This window comes from Lithobates pipiens, unplaced genomic scaffold (genome assembly GCF_037356315.1).
Source record: "Lithobates pipiens isolate NorthernLeopardFrog02 unplaced genomic scaffold, aLitPip1_a1.2 Scaffold_8, whole genome shotgun sequence".
NCBI classification, from domain to species: Eukaryota; Metazoa; Chordata; class Amphibia; order Anura; family Ranidae; genus Lithobates; species Lithobates pipiens.
Window position 1 is genome coordinate 217,650,661 of NW_027507903.1, and position 22,834 is coordinate 217,673,494.

Sequence of the window (22,834 nt, forward strand, 5' to 3'; positions counted from 1 at the left end):
GCTACAACATGTGCTGCAGGTATGATTTCTGGTCTGAACTCCCAGGATTCACCTGTTTCCTTTCCTCAGAATGAAGTATGATGAGAGCTTTTATGAAAGCTGAACAGTTTCTAGTTTCTGTAAAATAGTACATTTATTCTGAGCTCCATCAAGTGGCAACAAAGATAATACATTTCGCTGCTGAAGGTAGAACAAATATATCTACTGTAGTAATTTGCTAAAGATTGTACACGTCCTCTCAAGTGAATTGTTAGATCATTGGCAGGTTCCTGTGTGATCATAGATTCCCTCACTCTCATACTTCTAAAGTCAGTGGGCATGGTTTTTAGCAACTGCCACAAGAGATGAAGTTTTATAGCTTTGATTCCTTTACAATATAATGAATTATTTTATTTTGACAGCCTTGTGCCAAGTGATGCATAAAATTGCTTATGTACATGCTCAGTCTGCATTTTTTGTAGAATTATAGAATAGCTCTGTTCGGGAGCTAGAGTTACCTTTAATGGAAGTGGAAAGGTATTGCCTTTTATTATATTAATAAAAAACTGTACTTTGATTTCCACTTGCCCCCAAAGCCTCTACCCCCCCTCCTCCACACTTGATTAGCTGGGCTTTAATTAACAAATTAACAAAATGGCTTCTTGATTCACTGCCAGCAACGGCAACTATCATCTAACTGTTTTTAAAGCAGTGGTGTCTTTATTTAATATAATTATTTCTTGAATATAATTGGTAATTTATTGTGCTTCTTAGCTTTGCAGTAGTAGCCTTACTACTAAGTGTAAAACCCCATCCCATTATCCAGCAGACAACATTAGTTAAAATGTATGCAGAGGCAAATATAAAAACATTTTGTACATCGTTGTAATACATGCACATTTTCACATGTTTTATTACTCCAAACATGTCAAAAGTACAGAAAAACAACTATTGGTGTGCAGAAATATAATAAATACTGTACTACCTTTCTCTTTGATATGGCAACACAGCTGTAAATTCCTAACCACAAGGTATCAGTCCTTCCTACTTAATTTCTCATGGATTACCAAGATCAAAGATCTCTCCTCAACTTCTCCCTCCTTTTTATCTTATCCTCTTCTTTTGCACAAGCAGAGAGCACAGGAAGTTATCAGCTTTCTAGATTCTGGCAAAATAAACAGGCTTTTTTGCACTTATTGAACCATTAAAACAAAACACTTTGGATTGTATATTTAGTAGATCAAATGGGTGTAAATAGGATGAGTTTCTTGTTAGGGTTACATACATTTTAAAGACTTTGTCTAATGTGTGCACCTAAAAATTTGCCCACTTAAGAAAAGTAAGTCACAGAAATGCCCCCTTTAACCAGTTCTTGACTGGCTCACACAGATATACTGCCGCAGAACGGCTCCCCTGGGCAAAATCCGGGTAGGTCCTACTCTTTTTCAGCTACTTCAAAATTGTCGCTCTTTTTGTTTATAGTGCAAAAATTAAAAACTGCAGAGGTGATCAAATACCACCAAAAGAAAGCTCTATTGTGGGGAAAAAAGGATGTAAGTTTTGTTTGGATACATCATTGCATCACTGCGCAAATTGTCAGTTAAAGCGACGCAGTGCAAAATTGTAAAAAGTGAAGGAAGGGGGTAAAATCTTCTGGGGCTGAAGGGGTTAAAAGGAATTGCTAAAAAATAACAGATTAAAAAATGTTAGTAAAGACCCACATTGAATTTTGTCATTAATTATAAGGTGCTCATCATAAAAAGGGAGTTAAAAAAAAACACAAACATTCAAAAATCAATAATGTATACTCAGGATTGGTTGCAAAAAAGAAACTAATTTTATTGGATGTTCCAAGAGTTCAGATTGACATATTTAAACCCAATTTAAAAAAATGCATATGTACCTGGTTTTCCTTTTTTATTATTTTATGTGTAAACTGCATGATGCTTGTGTGATGTAATATTGTAAACTTACAATTTTGTATGTTGTAATGTTGTGAATACCCTTCCTAGCTGGATATAAATGAACTTAGCACCTACCATCTTATCTTTTTTATCTTATCTTTTTGTTTGATATATGCAGATAGATTGCTTGAAATAACATCAATTGGGAATACTTGTAAAGAAGTGAATGAGATCTATGAATAATTTACTTTAGTTTGAAACACATTTATGAGGAAGGTTCACCTACAGATTTCAGATGAATGCGCTTTCTCTATACAATATATTTTCCACAATTCAAAAACATGTTAACAGAATTATGTAAATTATATTTTGATATGAGAAATATTTTGTTCCATTTAAGATCTATTTCTTCTGCATATTAGAGGTTAATATATATTCTATTCATCTTCTTACAAGCAGAGCAAATAGATACATTCAGCCTATGTTTTTCTTACTACTAGCCTTCTTAGCCTGAATTAAAATACAGATTTTGATGGCTTTAGCCTTGTTTTACATGTATAACACCATCCAAAATGTTTTCCTAGAGCGGGGAAAGGTTAGAAAGGTTATTTGCTTTTTCTTGTCTGTTGACCAGCTAGTAGATTACTCCTTACTAGTACCTGTCCTGCTGGCAACATTGTCATCCGGACAGGAAGTAAAGGAAAATCTTCAACAGAGCTACTGATTGCAATAGGAAACCAACAAACATTCAAATACTGTTCAATAACCCCAATACTTGAGCTACAGACCTGGCAAAAGCATATAAACCAGAAGTTTTGCCTTTACTGGGACAGGTAACAAGCATTTCCAACCTTCATAGTTTTTCCTTTAAGTTATTAAAAATACATGTCTGAAGATGGCAAAAGTGTTACAGGATAGTCAGTGATCTGAATACAAGGTGTAACAAGGATGCAGTCTGTGGTACCTGCAATAGGCAAAGGGTAACACCGAATAGCATATATTGCTCACTTGTATTCTGATTTAATGTGTCAGTATAAACAAAAATTATTATTATTATTATTATTATTATTCACAATTTAACCTCCTCGCGCCCGCCCTATAGCCGAATGACGGCCGTAGAGCAGGCGCGTTCGTCCGGGCGGTCGTCCCTGGACGGCCTGATGTTTACTTCCGCAATGCGCGCCGCCGCGGGCGCGCATCGCGGAAGTTCTGTGTTCGCCGTGTCCCCCGGGGACAGGCAAACACAGATCGCTGTAAACGGCCAATCACAGCGGCCGTTTACAGCGTGATCGGCGTGTCCAATGGGAGATGATGTCATATGTAAACATATGAGATCATCTCGCAGCGCCGCTCTCCTTCCTCGCACAGACAGTGCGAGAGGGGAGAGATGAACGGCTGCAGCGGCAGCCGTTCTGATTGTGGAAAAAAAATAAATTAAAAAAATGAAATAAAAAGTGCCATCCGCCCCCAGCAGTGCCATCCGCCCCCAGCAGTGCCATCCGCCCCCAGCAGTGCCATCTGCCCCAGTGCCATCCACCCCAGTGCTATCTGCCCCCAGTGCCATCCACCCCAGTGCTACCTGCCCCCAGTGCCATCCACCCCAGTGCTACCTGCCCCTAGTGCCATCCACCCCAGTGCTACCTGCCCCTAGTGCCATCCACCCCAGTGCTACCTGCCCCCAGTGCCATCCACCCCAGTGCTACCTGCCCCCAGTGCCATCCACCCCAGTGCCACCTGCCGTCAGTGCCACCTGCCCCCAGTGCCACCTGCCCCCAGTGCCACCTGCCGTCAGTGCCACCTGCCGTCAGTGCCACGTGTCATCAGTGCCACATAGTGCCATCTGTCATCAGTGCCACGTATCAGTGCCATTTGTCATCAGTGCCACCTGTCAGTGTCACGTGCCATCTGTTGTCAGTGTCACGTGTCATCAATGCCACTTATCAGTGCCATCTGTCATCAGTGTCACGCGTCATCGGTGCCATGTATTAGTGCCATCTGTCATCGGTGGCACATATTAGTGCCACGTATTAGTGCCATCTGTCATCGGTGCCACGTTTCAGTGCCACGTGTCATCAGTGCCACGTGTCATCAGTGCCACGTATAAGTGCCACGCGTCATCAGTGCCACATATTAGTGCCATCTGTCATCAGTGCCACATATTAGTGCCATCTGTCATCAGTGCCACCTGTCATCATTGCCACGTATCAGTGCCATCTGTCATCAGTGTCACGTGTCATTGTCCTGGTGCTTCAAAAGTGTAATAAATAGTCAACAAGTTAGATGTGTAACTTATGTTCCTAGAACACATGATGGCGCTACCTGCATGTTGGGCCTCTCTATGTGGCCAGGCTGTGAAAAAGTCCCACACATGTGGTATTGTAATACTCAGGAGGAGTAGCAGAATTTTTTGGGGGGTGTCATTTGTGGTATACACATGCCACGTGAGAGAAATAACCTATTACAATGACAATTTTGTGGAGAAAAAAAAAAAAATGAAAAATCTTAATTTTGCAAAGAATTGTGGGAAAAAAATGACAACATCAAAAAGCTCACTATACCTCTTACTAAATACCTTGGAATGTCTACTTTCCAAAAAGGGGTCATTTGGGGGGTATTTGTACTTTCCTGGCTTGTTCGGGTCACAAGAAGCGAGATAGGCCACCAGTACATCAGATGTGATCAATTTTGTGCGATTCGCACCACAGCTTGTAGACTCTCTAACTTTCACAAAGACCAAATAATATCCACTAATTTGGGTTATTTTTACCAAAGACATGTAGCAGTATAAATTGTGACCAAAATTTATGAAGAAAAATTAATAATTTGCATAATTCTGTCACAGAAACAAAGAAATATGCGTTTTTTTTCAAAATTTTCGGTCTTTTTTCATTTATAGCGCAAAAAATAAAAACCCCAGAGGTGATCAAATACCACCAAAAGAAAGCTCTATTTGTGGGAAAAAAAGGACAAAAAATTAATTTGGGTACAGTGTTGCATGACTGAGTAATTGTCATTCAAATTGTGAGAGCACCGAAAGCTGAAAATTGGTCTGGGCAGGAAGGTGTTTAAGTGCCCTGTAAGCAAGTGGTTATATAGCGCCAACTGTTTACGCAACACTTTACAATGTATAGGGGGGGACAACACAATTACAGTACAATACAAAAGGTACAGGAGGGCCCTGCTCGTAGAGCTTACATTCTAAAAAGAGGGGGTGGTGGTACAAAAGGTAATAGCTGCAGAGAATGATTTGATGGGGGTGAAATAGAAATAGATCATAACATAAAGGAAATTATTTTTAATAGAGTGGCAGCACTGGCCACAAGAAAAAGCACATCAATTCCTGGTACTAGTGCTAACACAAGGGTACTAAATTAATACGCTTGTATTCTGAGTTTATTGTCAGAGGGTATTGATCCCCCATGGTCAAGCTATAAATCATTAGAGCTCCTCCTAGCTGTAGCCTAGTAATAACATTGGTGGGAGGGAAGGTCTATTCATTTAGTTGCTACAAAAGCAGTGATCTCAAGGAAAAATAATGAACAAACCCCATGCTCCCACAATGAGAGAGTTCTGTAGTAATTGCTGTTTAATTTGCAGCTCTGCATTATTAAAGGGGATGTCAGTCTTCACTCATCTGTCTTTAGCGTTGCTGGCCTGACTCTAACACATGGTAGTATTTTTTTTTTTTTAAGTATACCTGTTACAATAAGTGTGTAAAGGAATCGTGTTTGGCAGTCATTTTAATTTGTATAGTTTACGCCATCTACAAGTCATCTTTGGCGTTTACAATAACTGGGACTTATATGATATTGTTTTTGTTTTATGGTTGACAAATGTGACTATTCCTAGCTTTAAATCTCAGGATTGGCAACATGATTCAGCTGCTGAACTGACAATATGTGCAAGGAAAGCAAATATTTCTGTGTGTTAAGTCCTTTTGATTGAACCTTCCAGTGGTTGAATATGTGACATTATTCAATGAAAACATTTGCAATCGTCACTCATTTTCGCATAGCTGAGCAGATCTAAAAAGACTTCCATTCAAAATGAAAAGTGTGCACCTGGCAAGCATCTTGTTTGCATTTATGTACCTAACACTCTTGGTCTTCTGTATGTCAGCTTTGAATTAAATTTCAGAGTAATTACATCATCTCAGCCTTGCTATTATTGCAGCAAGCCATCAACCTCAACCATTTTATTAGTATGACTTCAATGTGATTTTGTGGCTTTATAGAAAATTTAATGATGACATTTTAAAAATCTATAGGGTTTTTTCTGCTTAGTAAACTGAAAAAAAAAGCTATGTTGCTCGAACATGCCTCTCTCACAATCTTTTTTTTTTTCCGTAAAAATATATTGATTCAGAAAGGTTGTTAGGCCATTATAAAAACATTTGCATGTTTACAACTTTGTCATTGATTTTTGTTATATTCAAACTTGTATAATCAAGTTAAAAATTAGTATAATCAAGTGAAAGATTTTTTTTTTTATATTGATGAAGCACACTTACAAAGGAGAGCAGTATTAAGTATGACCATTTTTAAAGTGATGGAAAAAGTCTAAATATTTTTTCTTAAATAACAAACATGTTATATTTACCTGCTCTGTGCAATGGAATTAAAACAGAGCAGCCCTAAACCTTTTGGTTTAAAAAAAAAGCTTTTGGCTCCTGCTCATCTCCATGTGCTATCAAAGGAAGCCACTTACTATAAGAACACACCTGCAGGGTAGATCCCAAGCCACACTGCCTGCGTACATAAACACAGACGGTGCACCTTGGCCCTGCCCCACCTCCACTCCCTCCTCACTGAATAGAAATGACTGTAGCCAGGCACGGCAGTGGTTTAAGTGAGGTAAGTATTAGAAGGATGAGGGGCAATACGACTAACTAAAAAATGTTTACCTTAATGCAGAAAATGCTTAGGTTTGTTAACTACTTTAACCCCTTAATGACCCCCAACACATACATATATACAATGGCCAGGAAGTTAGCTTTAAACCTGGGTGCAGCATATGAGTTTTTGTAATTGTGCTGAAAGTGCACTTGCTCGCTGGCTCCCATTAATGAGACTGGGCTGTTCATGGCAGCCGTGGGTTTCTACTAAGGATCGGGACCTGGGGGAGCTGGATCCTGATCACATGATTGCAGTGATAGCCTCTAATTGGCCATCACAGTGATTATTCAATCTGTGGCCTGTCCCATGTTGTATTTTCTCTGTGAAGATGATAAACACACTTTCCCTCTAGAAAGGAGGAGAAGATACACTGTATATTTTTCTCCTCCCTAGAGGACATGTTTGCAAAAAAAAATAAAAAATTAATCTGCCTGTTAAAACATAATTAAAGATTTAATAGTTCAGAGCTTGATTTAGTTTAGTGAGTGTTAGTGTCAGTGTAGGTGCCAGTGTTAGTGGCAATTAGTGTAAATGTCGCTTAGTGGCATTGTGTGTGTTTTAGGTAAGAAAAAAAGATTTACAATTAAGTGTCAGTGTGAGTGTTGGTATCAGTGTGTTTAGGTAGAAAAAAATAAAATAAAACAGCGTGTACTATTGTTTCTAGGCCCTACTACAAAGAAGAAATCACACACACATACAGTATCTCATATACAGTGAGTACACTCCTCACATTTTTTGTAAATATTTTATTCTATCTTTTCATGTGACAACACTGAAGAAATGACACTTTGCTACGATGTAAAGTAGTGAGTGTACAGTTTTTATAACAGTATAACAGTACATTTGCTGTCCCCTCAAAATAACTCAACACACAGCTATTAATGTCTAAACCCTGTCAACAAAAGTGAGTACACTCCTACGTGAAAATGTCTAAAATGGGCCAAATTAGACATTTTCCCTCCCCAGTGTTGTGACTTGTTAATGTTACAAGGTCTCAGGTGTGAATGGGGAGCAGGTGTGATAAATTTGGTGTTATCACTCTCACTCTCTCATACTGGTTCAACATGGCACCTCGTGGCAAAGAACTCTCTGAGGATCTGAAAAAAAGAATTGTTGATCTACGTAAAGATGGCCTAGGCTATAAGAAGATTGCCAAGACCCTGAAACTGAGCTGCAGCATGGTGGCCAAGACCATATAGCAGTTTAAAGGGACAGGTTCCACTCAGAACAGGCCTCGCCTTGGTCGACCAAAGAAGTTGAGTGCACGTGCTCAGCTTCATATCCAGAGGTTGTCTTTGGGAAATAGACATATGAGAGCTGCCAGTATTGCTGAAGAGGTTTAAGGGGTGTGGGGTCAGCCTGTCAGTGCTCATGCCATATGCCGCATACTGTATCAAATTGATCTGCATGGTTGTCATCCCAGAAGGAAGCTTCTTCTAAAGATGATGCATAAGAAAGCCTGCAAACAGTTTGCTGAAGACAAGCAGACTAAGGACATGGTTTACTGGAACCATGTCCTGCGGTCTGATAAGACCAAGATAAACTTATATGGTTCAGATGGTGTCAAGCATGTGTGGCATCAACCAGGTGAGAGGAGTACAAAGACGTGTGTCTTGCCTACAGTTAAGCATGGTGGTGGCAGTGTCATGGTCTGGGGCTGCATGAGTGCTGCTGACACTGGGGAGCTACAGTTTATTGAGGGTACCATGAATGCCAACATGTCCTGTGACATCATTAAGCAGAGCATGATCCCCTGCCTCCAGAGACTGGGTCGCAGGGCAGTATTCCAACATGATAACCCCAAACACACTTCCAAGATGACCATTGCCTTGGTAAAGAATCTGAGGGTAAAGGTGATGGACTGGCCAAGCATATCTCCAAACCTAAACCCTATTGAATATCTGTGGGGCATCCTCAAACGGAAGGTGGAGAAGTGCATGGTCTCTCACATCCACTATCTCTGTGATGTCATCATGGAGGAGTGGAAGATGAATCTAGTGGCAACCTGTGAATCTTTGGTAAACTCTATGCTCAAGAGGGTCAAGGCAGTGCTGGAAAATAATGGTGGCCACACAAAATTTTGACACTTTGGGCCCAATTTGGACATTTTCACTTAGGGTGTACTTACTTTTGTTGCCAGTGATTTAGAAATTATTGGCTGTGTGTTGAGTTATTTTGAGGAGGCAGAAAATGTGCACTGTTATACAAGCTGTACACTCACTACTTTACATTGTAGCAACGTGTCAATTCTTCAGGGTTGTCACATGAAAAGATATACTAAAATATTTACAAAAATGTGAGGGGTGTACTCACTTTTGTGAGATACTATGTGGTATCTCACAAAATGTGGTATTGCCATGATCATCAGGAGTAGGAGCATTTATTTTGCAGTTTTTTTTTGGTGGTGGGGCATGGTAATGGTGTAAATATATAAGGGTAAATTTGAAAATATATATATTTATTACTATTTTGGGTTAATACATGTGAGTATGAGGCAAAATATGTATCTAGATCCTACTACATGAGGTAGCCTATGTGTGCATGTAATGAAAACAATTCAGCAGAAAGGTTTCAAAATTCTATCTTCTGACACAACCAGCAAAGCTACAAAATATTTTTAACTCTTGGACTAATCCCTCCTATTATTTGCAGTGCCTTTTATGTGAGTTTGTGGCAAACTGATGTAAGGGACAGTCCTGCTAGACAAGTACATGACAATGTATAATGATCTCACAGGACACCAGTATGTGATAATATTATTTTAAATGCTAATTCGATTTTTTACAACTTTTGTGTATTTCCTAAAAAAACATTATTCGCTATTCTATAGACATTTTTAAATATATCCCCAAGTATTAAAATGCAATATAAACCCTCCTACCTGCACCTTTATGTTTTTCATTGCATAAGATGTACATTGATTTAAACCTCCTGCTTTCTAGCTCCCTTGTTACCTCCTCTCATGCTCAACTTCAAGACTTCTCCAGAGCCTCTCCCATCCTCTGGAACTCCCTGCCCCAGTCTGTCCGCTCAGCCCCTACCCTGTCCACCTTTAAGAGTTCCCGGAAAACTCATTTATTCAGGGAAGCCTATCCCACACCCACCTAACTGTCCCCGAGCCACCCCCATCAAATTATTCTCTGCAGCTATTACCTTTTGTACCACCACCCCCTCCCTTTAGAATGTAAGCTCTACGAGCAGGGATCTCCTGTACCTTTTGTATTGTACTGTAATTGTGTTGTCCCCCATATACATTGTAAAGCACATTGGGCGGCACAGTGGTGTAGTGGGTAGCACTTTTGCCTAGCAGTAAGAAGGGTCGCTGGTTCGAATCCCAACCATGGCACTACCTGCCCGGAGTTTGCATGTTCTCCCTGTGCCTGCATGGGTTTCCTCCGGGCACTCCGGCCTCCCCCCACACTCCAAAGACATGCTGGTAGGTTAATTGGATCCTGTCTAAATTGTCCCTAGTATGTATGAATGTGAGTTAGGGACCTTAGATTGTACGCTCCTTAAGGGTAGGGACTGATGTGATTTTACAATGTATATGTAAAGTGCTGCGTAAATTGATGGCGCTATATAAGTAACTGAAATAAATAAATAAATAAATAAAGCGCTGCGTAAACTGTTGGCGCTATATAAATTGTTTATAATAATAATTCCACAGAATTGAATTGCTGATTTCTACAAAAACTCTGGTCAGAGGTGTCTGAAAGCCATGTAGTGTGCTAACTGTGGGGTTATTATACAGTGTGCAACATTATAGAATGCAAAAACCTGTGAAATACCACTTCTACTGCTGGTTTGTCAGACAGGGTGCATGAAGCACAGCATTCTACTTAAAAGCAACTCCAGTTCTTACCGATGAAGTGAGCCAGAAATTGAACAAAGCTATACTTAGCTGAGTGGTACTAGGAGGCCCCCAGTAGATTAAAACCAGATACTACTTTTGGGATCTCTGCAGCCTTTGCATTGGGTATAGCCAAAGATGTTTCCTCAAAAATGAAAAAAAAAAAAAAGTTGAAAAAGTTATATCACACCCACTTTGTCTAAGCTTTTTCCACTTTTCATAGAATTACAGTTTACATTTTGCTCCAAGGCTGATTGGCTTTGATATTTGATGAGCCATATCTGGAACAAGTATAGAGAACAATATTTCTACTGTATACAATTAAGATCAACGAGGAGGCATTGGCACATTGCAAAATGCAAATGAAAATCTCTAGTACAAAAGCAGCACAGTAATTAAAGTTGAATTCCAGGCAAGTTGGACATTTAAAATACACATGTTTACTGCCTACTGCATATGCTTACTGCCTGCTTTACTTAATAAAGGATTTGTAATTTCGGCTAGCCATGCGGTATACACACCTCTGGCAGATGCCTGGGTCAGCTCCCTGCACATCATTTTAACAGAAAGGATTATACCGATTCACTGTTTAATTAACAGCGAGTGAGTCAGGATCTGCATTGCTAAACCAGGCAATAAGTGACTTACCTAGCTTGTTGTGCTGTATGACAAATGCGTGTAAATCATAAGACTGGGTGAACAAAATCGCAAATCTTGTGCCAGGTCAAATGGTGTATAAATATTTCTGCTGGTTATCCAGAGATTTGCATTAGGACAAAAACAAAAAAAAGGAAAAAATCACCAAGAAAGGTTAAATTGATAGTTTAAACAGCAAATAGTTTTCCTGTTAACAACAATCAGGTCAAGTTCACATAACTACTCTTCTTACTTTATCTGCATTTTAAGCAGTTTCTTAATGTACTTTGAAAGTTAGTCAATTGGAAGGTTAGATTGAGTTGACATTAACATTTACTTCTGAATAATAGCAACATGTTATGGTCTCTCAGTTTATCCCTATTAATTATTTGTAATTAAGAATATTTTTATAGTAGTGTTTGCAATTATATGAGAATTGGATAACTAGAAACCGTGTCATTTTAATTGGTATTACTTTTTTAATTGGATCCTATCAGATCTTCATTTTGAGTACAAGCTTTTTTTTTATTTTATTTTTTTGGCAAGTTGGTACCATATCAGGAATGACTTTCTCAGGAGATTTGAAGTATATTTTTTCCTATGGTTTGCAGCATATCATTGAGAATTTTAATCACAATTTGAACATGACCCCTTTAACCATGTGAATATGTTCTAATCCCTAATTTATTGTCTTGTTGATGCTATCTGGACAAACAGTTTAATTGATTGGAGTGGTGCTTTTGAATATCAATGAAATTAAGGTTGGAAACTTGAATGGGACATTTAAGAGGAAACATTTTGAATAGCAGCTACCAGGTGAGTAGTAATATTTGATAGTCATATTTTTTATTTTGAATACACTAAATGTGGAAAACTTCCCATGAAATGTTGTAATATCATGGCATAGCAAAGGCAGCAACTACGAAAAGTCCCAAGATTGGGGTCCAGCTCAGAAAAAAATATTGTTTTCTTCCCCTTTTTGCACCAGTGGAATCACTACCATGATGAATTTCTAAAAGGTGAACAAGATGCATTTGCTACAGTGAGACTTTCTAATTATTTAATTTAAGAATTATTGAGGCTGAGTAGCTCACAGAAAGTAAAAAAAGAAAGAAAAGAAAAGGCCTTTCTAGTAAATAATGGAACAAAATCGTTTTCCCAACCCTTCTCCATGCTCCAGCGCTGCCCTTTGCTTACTCCTATGCTAATCACTGCCAGTGCTTTTCCATAATATTAGCCTGGGCTCACCAAATGGTTCTGAAGAGAATGCGACTGTGCCCTGGTGTTCTGCCACTGTGGGGGGGGGGGGGGGGGCAGCTGGCTTCTCTAGTTACACCCCGGTCGGAAAAGGGACACTTACTGCACAGCACAGCGGACCACTCACACAGTCTCTCTGCCGAATCTAAAATAGAGTCAGCTGACCCAGTACAGTAATGGGGAGGAGCTGCAGGCAGTTGCGACTCATCTCCTAACATATGTCAGTGGAGACACATGGAGTGGAGGGAGCTGAGAGAGACACGGAGCAATGCAGGGGGAACTGAAAGTGAGTGGACACTGACAGCAAGTAATTGTCTCTGATCCCAGTACTCACCACTGCTACTGAACCCAGTCCCCACCACCACCGCTGATTCCATCCCCCCGCACTGCCACTCATCTCCCTCCCTAGCACCGTCACTCACCTCCCCTCCAGCACTGCTACTCATCTCCTCCGTAGCACTGCAACCCATCTCCCCCATAGCACTGCGACCCATCTCCCTCCAGCACTGCCACTCTTCTCCCCCCCAGCACTGCCACTCTTCTCCCCCCCAGCACTGCCACTCTTCTCCCCCCAGCACTGCCACTCATCTCCCCCCTAGCACTGTCACTCACCCCCCAGCACTGCCACTCATCTCCCCCCAGCACTGCCACTCATGATCTTGTCTGGTACTTGATTAACTACTTACAAGATAGGAAAAATAAATGCTGTTTGGTTTTAATTTGCCCTATTTTATAAATACATTTTCCACATAAGACATTGAAATGTTATAGATAACTTATACTGAAATAAATATTGAGCCTGCTATTACTGAACTCTGTTTTGAAAGTATTAGTTAAGCCCGGGTCTTATATTGATTTTGGAAAAACAAAAGACTCAGTGGGGCTTATTTTCGGGGTAGGGCTTGTCATGTGCTTTCTTCTTTCCCTATCTCCCCCCCGCCTGTCTGGAATTCCCAGTGGCCAGTGGAACCAAGTAAAAGCGGTTGTAAAACTCCAGAATGCACTGCATTACACAATAAAAAATTGTGCATGTCTCTGCAAGCCACTCGCACCAACCATCCTGTCCCAGAACAACTCCCGTGACCCACTGGAGCACTGCTCCCCACTCCGAGCACTGCAGAGGGAGGGGGGCCGAGATCCCCCACTGAAAGCTGGCAGAAGAGGAGAGCAAAGGGAGATCAGTAGGAGATCAGCTGATCACTGTTCAGCACTCCCATGACCCGCCAGAGCTCGCCTCCTCGCTCCGCATACTGTAGAGGGAGGGTGGCCCGAGACCCCCAAGAAAAACATAACGCAGTCCACACCATACAATACTGCAATGCAGTGCACCCCAGAATCCCACAACCACCTTAAACTAGGGCTTATTTTTGGGGTACGGCTTATATATTGGAGCCCTCACCGAAAATCACAGTAGGTCTTACTTTTGGGGTAGGTCTTATTTTCCGGGAAACACGGTCGGTCAATAATACTAAAACTATTAAAGCCATAAGATCAGAATTACATCCAGGGAATTAGGAATTTTACGGATTTGCTCAGCAATGTCAGCCTTCATTTTTTCCTTCAGAACAAAGATGTGAAAGATCTGGGGAAATATGCCAACTTCTAGTGAAAGAGAAAATAAATTGGGTGGGTTTATAAGTAGGTAAAAGTGTCAGAATTCATATTTCTCACAAAAAGTGAAATATCAGTTTCGACCTTTTATAAATATCTTCTAAAGTAGAAGGCAAACCACTATCACATCTTCTATGTTGCCTACCTATTGCTCTGTATTCATTGCACACATTTTCATTGTGGTCACCTGACTGCAAAGCTCCAGAAAATGTTGCTCTGTGCACAGCCGACAATGTTCCTGTAGTGCAGGGGTTCCCAATTCCTGTCCTCAGCACCCACTAATAGGCCAGGTTTGCAAGATAACTGAATTATGGCTCATTTGTGGCTTAATGTTTGTAGTATTCTAGTCTGCATCACCCCAAGGTAATACTTAAAATCTGGCCCGTTAGGGGGTCATAAGGACAGCAGTTAAGAACCACTGCTCTAGAGCATGACATCATCCTGTTGGAGTCCATAGCTTGTGGCCATTGGACAGTTGACCCCCACCAGTCAACAATGTATGCACTGAATACAGAGCAACGGGGAAGAAACAATTAAAATATGTGTAATGCCCCATACACGCGATCGAATTGTCCGGCGGAATTGGTCCGGCAAACAATCCACCGGACCAATTCGAATGGACTAGGCCACACACGGACACTCCGAAAGTCCGGCGATTTCTAATGTGATGACATACAGCACGTACGACAGGACTAGAAAAAGGAAGTTCAATAGCCAGTAGCCAATAGCTTCCTTCTCGTACTTGCTTCAGGGCATGCGTTATTCTTAGTCCGCCTGACTAGCACACTGACGAATGGATTGTCCTCTGAAAGCCAAGTCCGGCGGACAAATTTTGAGTCAAAACTACTTTCTAAGTCTGCCGGACTTTACGATGAAAAAGTCCGCTGGAGCCCACACACAATCGAATCGTCCAGCGTACTGTGGTCTGGTGGACCTAGTCCACCGGACAATTCGATCGTGTGTACGCGGCATTAGTGTTTTGCCTCTCCTTCTACCTAAATATATTTATAATAAGTATACATTTTTGTGGGATGCATTTCTATCATAGAAGGAAATATACATAATTCATAACATGATCAATTGACAAATACTCACCTATTAAGCATTACTTTGATAGTTACTATTAACTCTATTAATTTAAGTGAGTGAAAGCTTTACTCTAAAATCTTTAATTTAACACTTTCATTAAATTACTTTTTCTAATCTTATATTAAGACCTTTAGAAGGAGCATAATTTATATGCAAAGGTTTCCCTGGAGCAACTTTGATAAATCAAAGTTTTAAATGTACGATATTATTATCGGCAAAATGTGACCACTCAGTGATTGAATATTCTCCAGTCTGATTTAAGTTGATGCTCATTGAAGGTCATTACAATTATTGCTGAGTGAGTGTGAATTAACACTGAGGTCAGTAATTAGCTTACATAGTTTACATGCTAATCAACTGGTAATGCTTATGGATGGATTTAAAAAGACAGTCAAGTGTATCAGAGGTCTGGAGAATGGCTATTTTTGTGGATAGTTTTCCAATTCATGTTTAATTACATGAGAAGGTTTAATGGACTTACTTGTTTATTCCTCTTTTTTTTTTGTATAATGCTTGCATATTACACAGCACTTAGGTAATTTCTGTTCTGCTTTGTTTATGTCTCTAGTAAAGATAAATTTACCATATTTTACCTGTCATGATAGGACCATGAAAACTGCAAAACAATTAATTTGCTATGCAACTCCAAATCTGACTTAATTTTAACTTTACATACATTGTCTGTGCAAGATTCTGTTTTTTTGTGTGAATAAAACTTTCTGTTTAAATGAAATCTTATATTTAATTGAGTTTCCACAGCCAGTATATTGTGCTGAACATATATTATTATTAATACTATGATACAGGATTTATATAGTGCCAAATGTTTGCGCAGCACTTTACAAGGAGAAATCAGAGAGCCCTAAGGGGCTCATTAGAGCTTACAATCTAAGAGGGAGGATCAGGTGATACAAAAGGTAGTAACTATGGGGGATGAGCTGATGGAAAAAATAAAAGTACAGTTGTAAGAGCCCTTTCACACTGCACCGTCGTTTTAGCAGCGCTGTTCGGCCGATAGTGGGGCAGTTTTAACCCCCCGCTAGTGGCCAAAAAGGGGTTAAATCCACCCACAAACCGCAGCCAGAGCAGTGTTTTTCCGGTGGTATCGCAGCACTGCGCCATTGATTTCAAAGGGGAGCAGTGGTGGAGGAGCTGTGAGTTCATCTTTCCTTCCCCACTGCAAAGAAGCTGCTGGCAGAACTTTTTCTGATGCCCTGCCAGCGCACTGCTCCAGTGTGAAAGCCCTTTGGGCTTTCATACTGAAATGCATGGAGCAGCTGTTTAAGGGCGTTTTTCAGGCACTATTTTTAACAATATAGCGCCTGCAAACCGCCCTCAGTGTGAAAGGGGTCTCAGGTGGGGGCAGGGAAGGCTTCCCTGAAGCGATTGGTTTTCAGGAATCATCTAAAATGGATAGAGTAGGAGATAGTTGGACAGATTGGGGTAGGGAGCTCCATAGGATCAACGATGCTCAGGAGAAGTCCTGAAGGTGAGCATGGGAGGATAGAACAAGAGGTCTTGGGAGACTTGATGAGAAATGTATTTGCCACAGCAGAACTCCGTATAGAGAAATGTCCCACAAACTACAAACCTAGCAAAGCCATTAGTAAATAGGTGAAAGAATAGGTGAAAGAAGCCTCAGACAGCTTGAGGCCTGGCTGAGGCTGCTTTTACCTGTTTACTAAAGGCTTTGCTAGGTGTGCAGTGGTTATGACCTTTCTCTATGAAAATCCTCAGTATGTGTGACATTAGACAGACTCTTGCCCAGTCAGCATTCATTACAGGAAACGCTGATAAATTTGCAGGAGCTTGAGTGGAGACCTTAAGGCTGCATTCACACCTGAGCGTTTCATAGTCGCTAATTTTTACTGTGTTTTGCCGCATTTTTGCCACTAATTTGTTCAGGTTATCAATGTAAAAGACAGACAAATGCTTGTAATCTGCCCCAAAGAAGCTCATGTTCTTTTTTTGAGCTAAGGGCATTTTTCAGGTATTTTGATCCAGGTGACAAAACTCTCAGATGTGAACAAGTGCGATTGAAATGAATGGGATTTTGCTTGTTGGGCATATTTCAGGCATTTTTTTTCGGGTGTTTTACGAACGTTTTATGAGCTGAAAACGCTCAGCTGTGAATGCAGCCTGAAGCAGATGTAAACCCTCACATATACCCAGTGAAGTGAACAGCCTCAGATGATACACAGGGATGAAACAATTCTCCCTACATACGTTTTAATTGTATATCTGCTGTCTTCAGCTTTGCAGTACCTTGAAAAAGTATTCATACCCATTTAAATTTTCCACATTTTTTCATGGCTCAAATGTATTTTATTGGGATTTTGTGATAGACCAACACAAAGTGGCACATAATTGTCAAGTGGAAGGAAATTGGTAAATCGTTTTCAATTTTTTTTACAAATAAATATGTGAAAAGTGTGGGGTGCATTTGTATTCAGTAGAGTCAATAATTTTTAGAACCACCTTTCGCTGAAATTACAGCTGGAAGTCTTTTTGGGCATGTCTCTACCAGCATAGCACATTTTTCTTCCACTTCTCATGTCTGAGCTAGGCAACCAGAGATGGTCACACATTCATCAAAGCACAGTGCAACTTAAAGGTTAAGTTCGCCTTTTTCTTTCTATGATCCATCTCCCCTATGTATCAATATACCATTAATGTGCCTTGGTTGCAGAAAAATACAAATTTTCTTTGAGAATAAGGCCTCACCTTAGCCCTTTCTGGTTTTCTTAGAAAGCTTCATCACATCCTGACATTAGATGTAGGAGAGATAAACCAGTAAGACACGGGAAGGAGTTTACCAGCTGAATTCAAAAAAGTGGTTGTAAACCCTTACAAACCACTTTGACCTACAGGTAAGCCTAGATTAAGGCTTACCTGTAGGTCCAAGAAATATCTCCTAAACCTACACGGTTTAGGAGATATTTGCCAAAACACAGGCACAGGTGTCTACGGCGCATGCGCTGTAGACAGTGGCACGCAGGCGCACTGAGCGCGCCGCTGTCAAAGGCAATATGCTACGAGTGGCGGCTCCCGTGCACATGCGCGGGAGTAACATCATCGTGGTTTCGTCGAATGACAGAGCCAGAGCAGCAAGGCCCACGAGAAGATGGAGGCTCCGTACACAAGGGAACAGCGGTGACTTCGCTGGCTCCTGTGTCAGGTAAGTGACACATAATGGACTACTATGCGATGTATAGTAGTCCATTATGCTTTACCTTTGCAGGGAATGAAAGAGGAAGTAAACCCATCAGGGTTTACTTCCTCTTTAACACACCTTCACCCATCAACTATGTTTTTACAGCACCCTCAGCATTTTTCCACACGTACATTTGCCTGGCTTCCCCAGTGTCCCTTCAGATGGGCACAGGCTACATGCTAAACTCCTTGGGGACACCCCAGATGTAGTGCAAGAGCCTGCCATTAGATACAGAGTGGTTGGATAGATGGTGTGTCCTCCTATTGTATAGTTTTGGTAAATCTAAAGGAAATTTTACAGAGAATGTGCAATCAGATTACACCTAAAATTACCTAGTTGCTCTTTACAATAGTGTTTTACTACTCAAGTCTATCAAGAAAAAAGTTGTGTTTTAAAAAATATTTATATTTCATTGCTCCTCCTTGTAACACTGTGAGTTTTAGAACCATTTTCAGAATCGTATAAAACCTGAAGAGATCAAAAGCTTGCATCTTTAATAACTTAAGTTAGCCAATAAAGAGTATCATATAAACTCAAAGCTTTCTGCATACAGTGTACTCATCCTAAATTTCAAAAAGTGTTTGTATGACTGTAATATTGCAAATTTAATAAATATTTTTGCCCCAATAGTTTTAACCTAGTGATTGAAAGAGTGACATCTTGTCTCTTCGCAGGTTGCTGTCATGTTGAAGGGATTTAAAACATCATATGTAATTCAATGAGATGCCTTTGGAAAGTGCAATTTTATTGGTTATCATTGAACTACACAGATGTGTAAAAAGAAAAATAGAATTACATTTCTTAAGATATTTTTTACCACTGAAAATACTTGTGAGCTTTTCGGAAATACGAATGGTATGTGCTATTTATGGCACTGACCCAAGAAACGCAGATGTGAATTAGCGGAAATAACTAGCAGAAATCATTATCAATTGGTCCCCAACCACATCTGCATGTTTCAGCTGCTTTGCATGTCAATACTTTGGAAAAAGTCCTGCTTGCTGAAACTTGTGGTTTAGAGCAAAACATGCATTACATAGCGTTCATTAGTAACGCAAGTAAAATGCACCACACACATGCACCTAAAACATGACTTTACAGCAAAGTAGATGTCATTTTTATTTTCTGGTTCAGCTGTTTGGTTTCCTGATTCAGCCTTGTGGATATTGTAAATTACTATGTCCCTTCTCACATCCAGCCTGCCAAATGGACAGTGGGTAAGCAGGTCAAACACTGAATTGCCATCATTACCGCTGTCAAATATGTCCTGTTACATATAACTAGTATTTGAATTACTGACAAACAGAAAATCAAAAGGCACTGTTCACTGTTCTTGTCTGAAAGTATAACCCTTTCAGTTTGTATTTTCAATTGTTTACTAGTATTTAGTTGCCTAACAATAGAAAGACTTTGCACATTATTTAAATTGGATATTACTATGATATGAAGTTAATTTATTACCTCTATGTATAGTGTATAAAACATTATTTATAAATGTACCTGCGGAGCTGCTGAATGTTTCTAGGAAATGCATGGATGTATTCATGACTATGCCATATATTAACAGGAAATTTATTTCTGTAATTAAATTGGACTCTAGTTTTTCAGTGATGATACCTTAATCTATGATCATCATCAGAGGATAACATACATTTAATAATCAAATAGGTAGGGGTGTCATTTTTTTTCTTTGTTATAATCTGGCATCCCACCAAACGCACCAAAATTGGACTGATACAATGTTAACAGTAGACTGAAAAAACTATTTGAATATTGTCTGTCTTATGGAACATTGCTTCATTTTCCCCAACATGACATTAATCATTGCTAACAAAATAATATCCCTTTTTTTCTTAGGTCTCCAAAGAACCCTGAACAGAAGATTATTAAACGAGTGATTGGTCTGGAAGGAGATATTGTAAAGTAAGTCTTAATCTAAAGATTGATTCTATTATTCAAAAATGTGTCATATGTATTATTACTGTATGTATAAGAAATAAAACACTAAATGTTCTACTCAGCATTCACTGCACATGTTGACAGCAGACCATGGAATTCTAAGAAAGAAAAATCTGACTGTGTATGGTGTTCACCTGGGTTATATAGTCAAGTGCAAAGAAACTCTGGTGATATTAACCCAGTTAGAAACTAATTTTCTTATAAAGGAAGTTGAAACAATAGTCCTGGAGGAAAAAGAGACTAGTAGATAATTGAGTTCAAAGAGTCTCTGTAAAACACTGCATGGAGGAGGTGAGGCAGTCGCAGTGGCCGGATAGGAGACCAGCTGCTGTAAAAATAAGAAGGGGGGAGGAGAGAGAAGCGTCAAAATTGCCAATAGTGCAGTAATGTTTATTGAGTAAGAACAATGAATAAAACATAAATAATAGTGTCCAGAAAGACAGGTATGTGGGAAGTGCTAGGTGTCAACTCTAGGGATCCAGGTCTGTACAGCAGCTACTGTGTAGCAGCATCCATTGCGGGTGGATGTGCAGAGACGGGAAGACGCTGGGGGAACCTCTCGGTGATGGGAGCTGCCAGAACACTGTTTAGTCTGGAGTCGAACTAGCTAATTGAAACGCGTTTTGGAGGGAGGGCCATGCCTCCTTCATCAGCCTGCTTGACTAAGCTATTCTCTGGGTTTAAATGAACACTACAATTAACCCCTTTATAACCAGGTGTGTAGAGGGAACTAGCGGTTAAGTAAAACACAATATATCATGTTGTTAAAAAAGAGGTTTTGATTTAAAAGTCAAATGAAAAATTAAAAAAAAGTCCACAAAATAATGAATGAATAACAAAACATATTAAATGTTAAATATATCTGCTATAGTAAACCAGATGGCGAGAGAGTGAAAATAGCCTGGAATAAATGTGAATGGGGAACAAAGGGAGAAACCATAGAAAGACACAGAGATAGCAATAAATGGGATCCAGAGCATGGAATGTATGCCTCTAATGAGAAAACCCAAACCAAACCAAATGGGTTGTTATTAGTCTTGGAAAGATTCTTGGATCATGTTAGTATCTCCATGCCAGATTACAATCATATCATCAATATACCTGCTATAGTAAACTAGGTGGCGAGAGAAGGGATTTTGATTTCTCACATAGACTTTTAAAGGCTGTTCCACGGCTTTCAAATTTGCTGTGAACACCCCAAAGAATTGTTCGACTTAAACATCGGGCTCATCCTTAATAATAAATAACTGGTATTCTGCAAACCGTAGGTACCAAGTATTTCTCTTCCTTTTTTTTCAATATATCCCTCTCGGCTCCATATCGAACAATGGATTTAAGCTCATTTCTGAATTGTTTAGTGGGATTGGGTTTTAATGTCTGATATGTAGCCCAATCCTCTAGAGTTTTATTCATTTTTGTCTACTACTGCTCAGTAGATAACACAACAATCCCTCCCCCCTTGTCCGCTGGGCATATGACAATGTCCTTCCTGTTCTCCAATGACCTAAGACCCTTTTTTATGTCCCTCTGCTCGTACACTTTTTTAATGGGTAATTGTTCTAAATCAGCGGTGACCAGTTTCTTAAACATGTCAGCATATTTGTTGTTCACTATTTGGGGGGTCAAATACAGAGTTGTCCCTTAATTGAGTATAACTCCCCTCTAATGCTGCCCTTTCCATTGGATTTTGAGAGTCATTTCTTTTCACATTAAGTTTCCGTACAGATTTTTGGATTCCTATGTAGGTCCCAAATTTATTTAGATCCTTTTTAGGCGCATATTTGATTCCCCTGTATAAGGTTAATGTCTCTTCCCTGGTTAGATTAGTGCCACTAAGGTTATACGTTATATATCCCCTCACCTAATCTTCCCACCTTCTTTTCTTGTTGTATCTTCCTTTCTACTTGTCCTCCCCTTTTCTATATTTCTTTCTTTCCTGGGGGAATCCCTTGGTGGAATTTCATGGTTGGGTATATCATATAAGGGTTGGTAACTATTGTAGGTGGTTACTTCATATTGGTCTGTAGACTGTCTTTCAAACCTAGGTCTTTGTGGTTTTGGGTGAATAATAATGTCCATCGCCCTGAGGTGGTCCCCTATAAGGAGGTGGTCCTCCCTGGTGATGGTATTCACCCTGTGGTAGACCTCTATATATGCAGTGGTCCTTCTCTTTGAGGTGTCCTATATTGGTATCCCTGTGGATTTTAACCCCTATAATATGGAGCATTCCCTGAATAGTTTCCTCTTGCCTGATAGCTGTTCCCTTGATAATCTCTATTTCAGTTACCATGGTTCTGTGGATTTCCATGGTATAGTGGTCTGCCTCCATTATTATTATATCCCCTATTATCATACTGACTATAATAGGGTCTCCTAGTATTATGAGATGGTCCCTGGGAATTCCCTGGTTCTCTTTCTGAGCAGTGCGATGGGGGCTGAA

General features: G+C 39.9%; 1 protein-coding gene across 1 annotated transcript in view; it reads left to right on the top strand.

Moving 5' to 3' along the window:
- Window positions 1–22,834, top strand: part of IMMP2L (inner mitochondrial membrane peptidase subunit 2) — a 1,432,488-nt gene that overhangs the window by 919,650 nt on the left and 490,004 nt on the right. Inside the window, exon 4 of the mRNA XM_077471167.1 lies at window positions 20,293–20,358. Coding sequence (XP_077327293.1) covers window positions 20,293–20,358 — 66 coding nt within the window. The remainder of the gene's footprint in view (window positions 1–20,292; window positions 20,359–22,834) is intronic.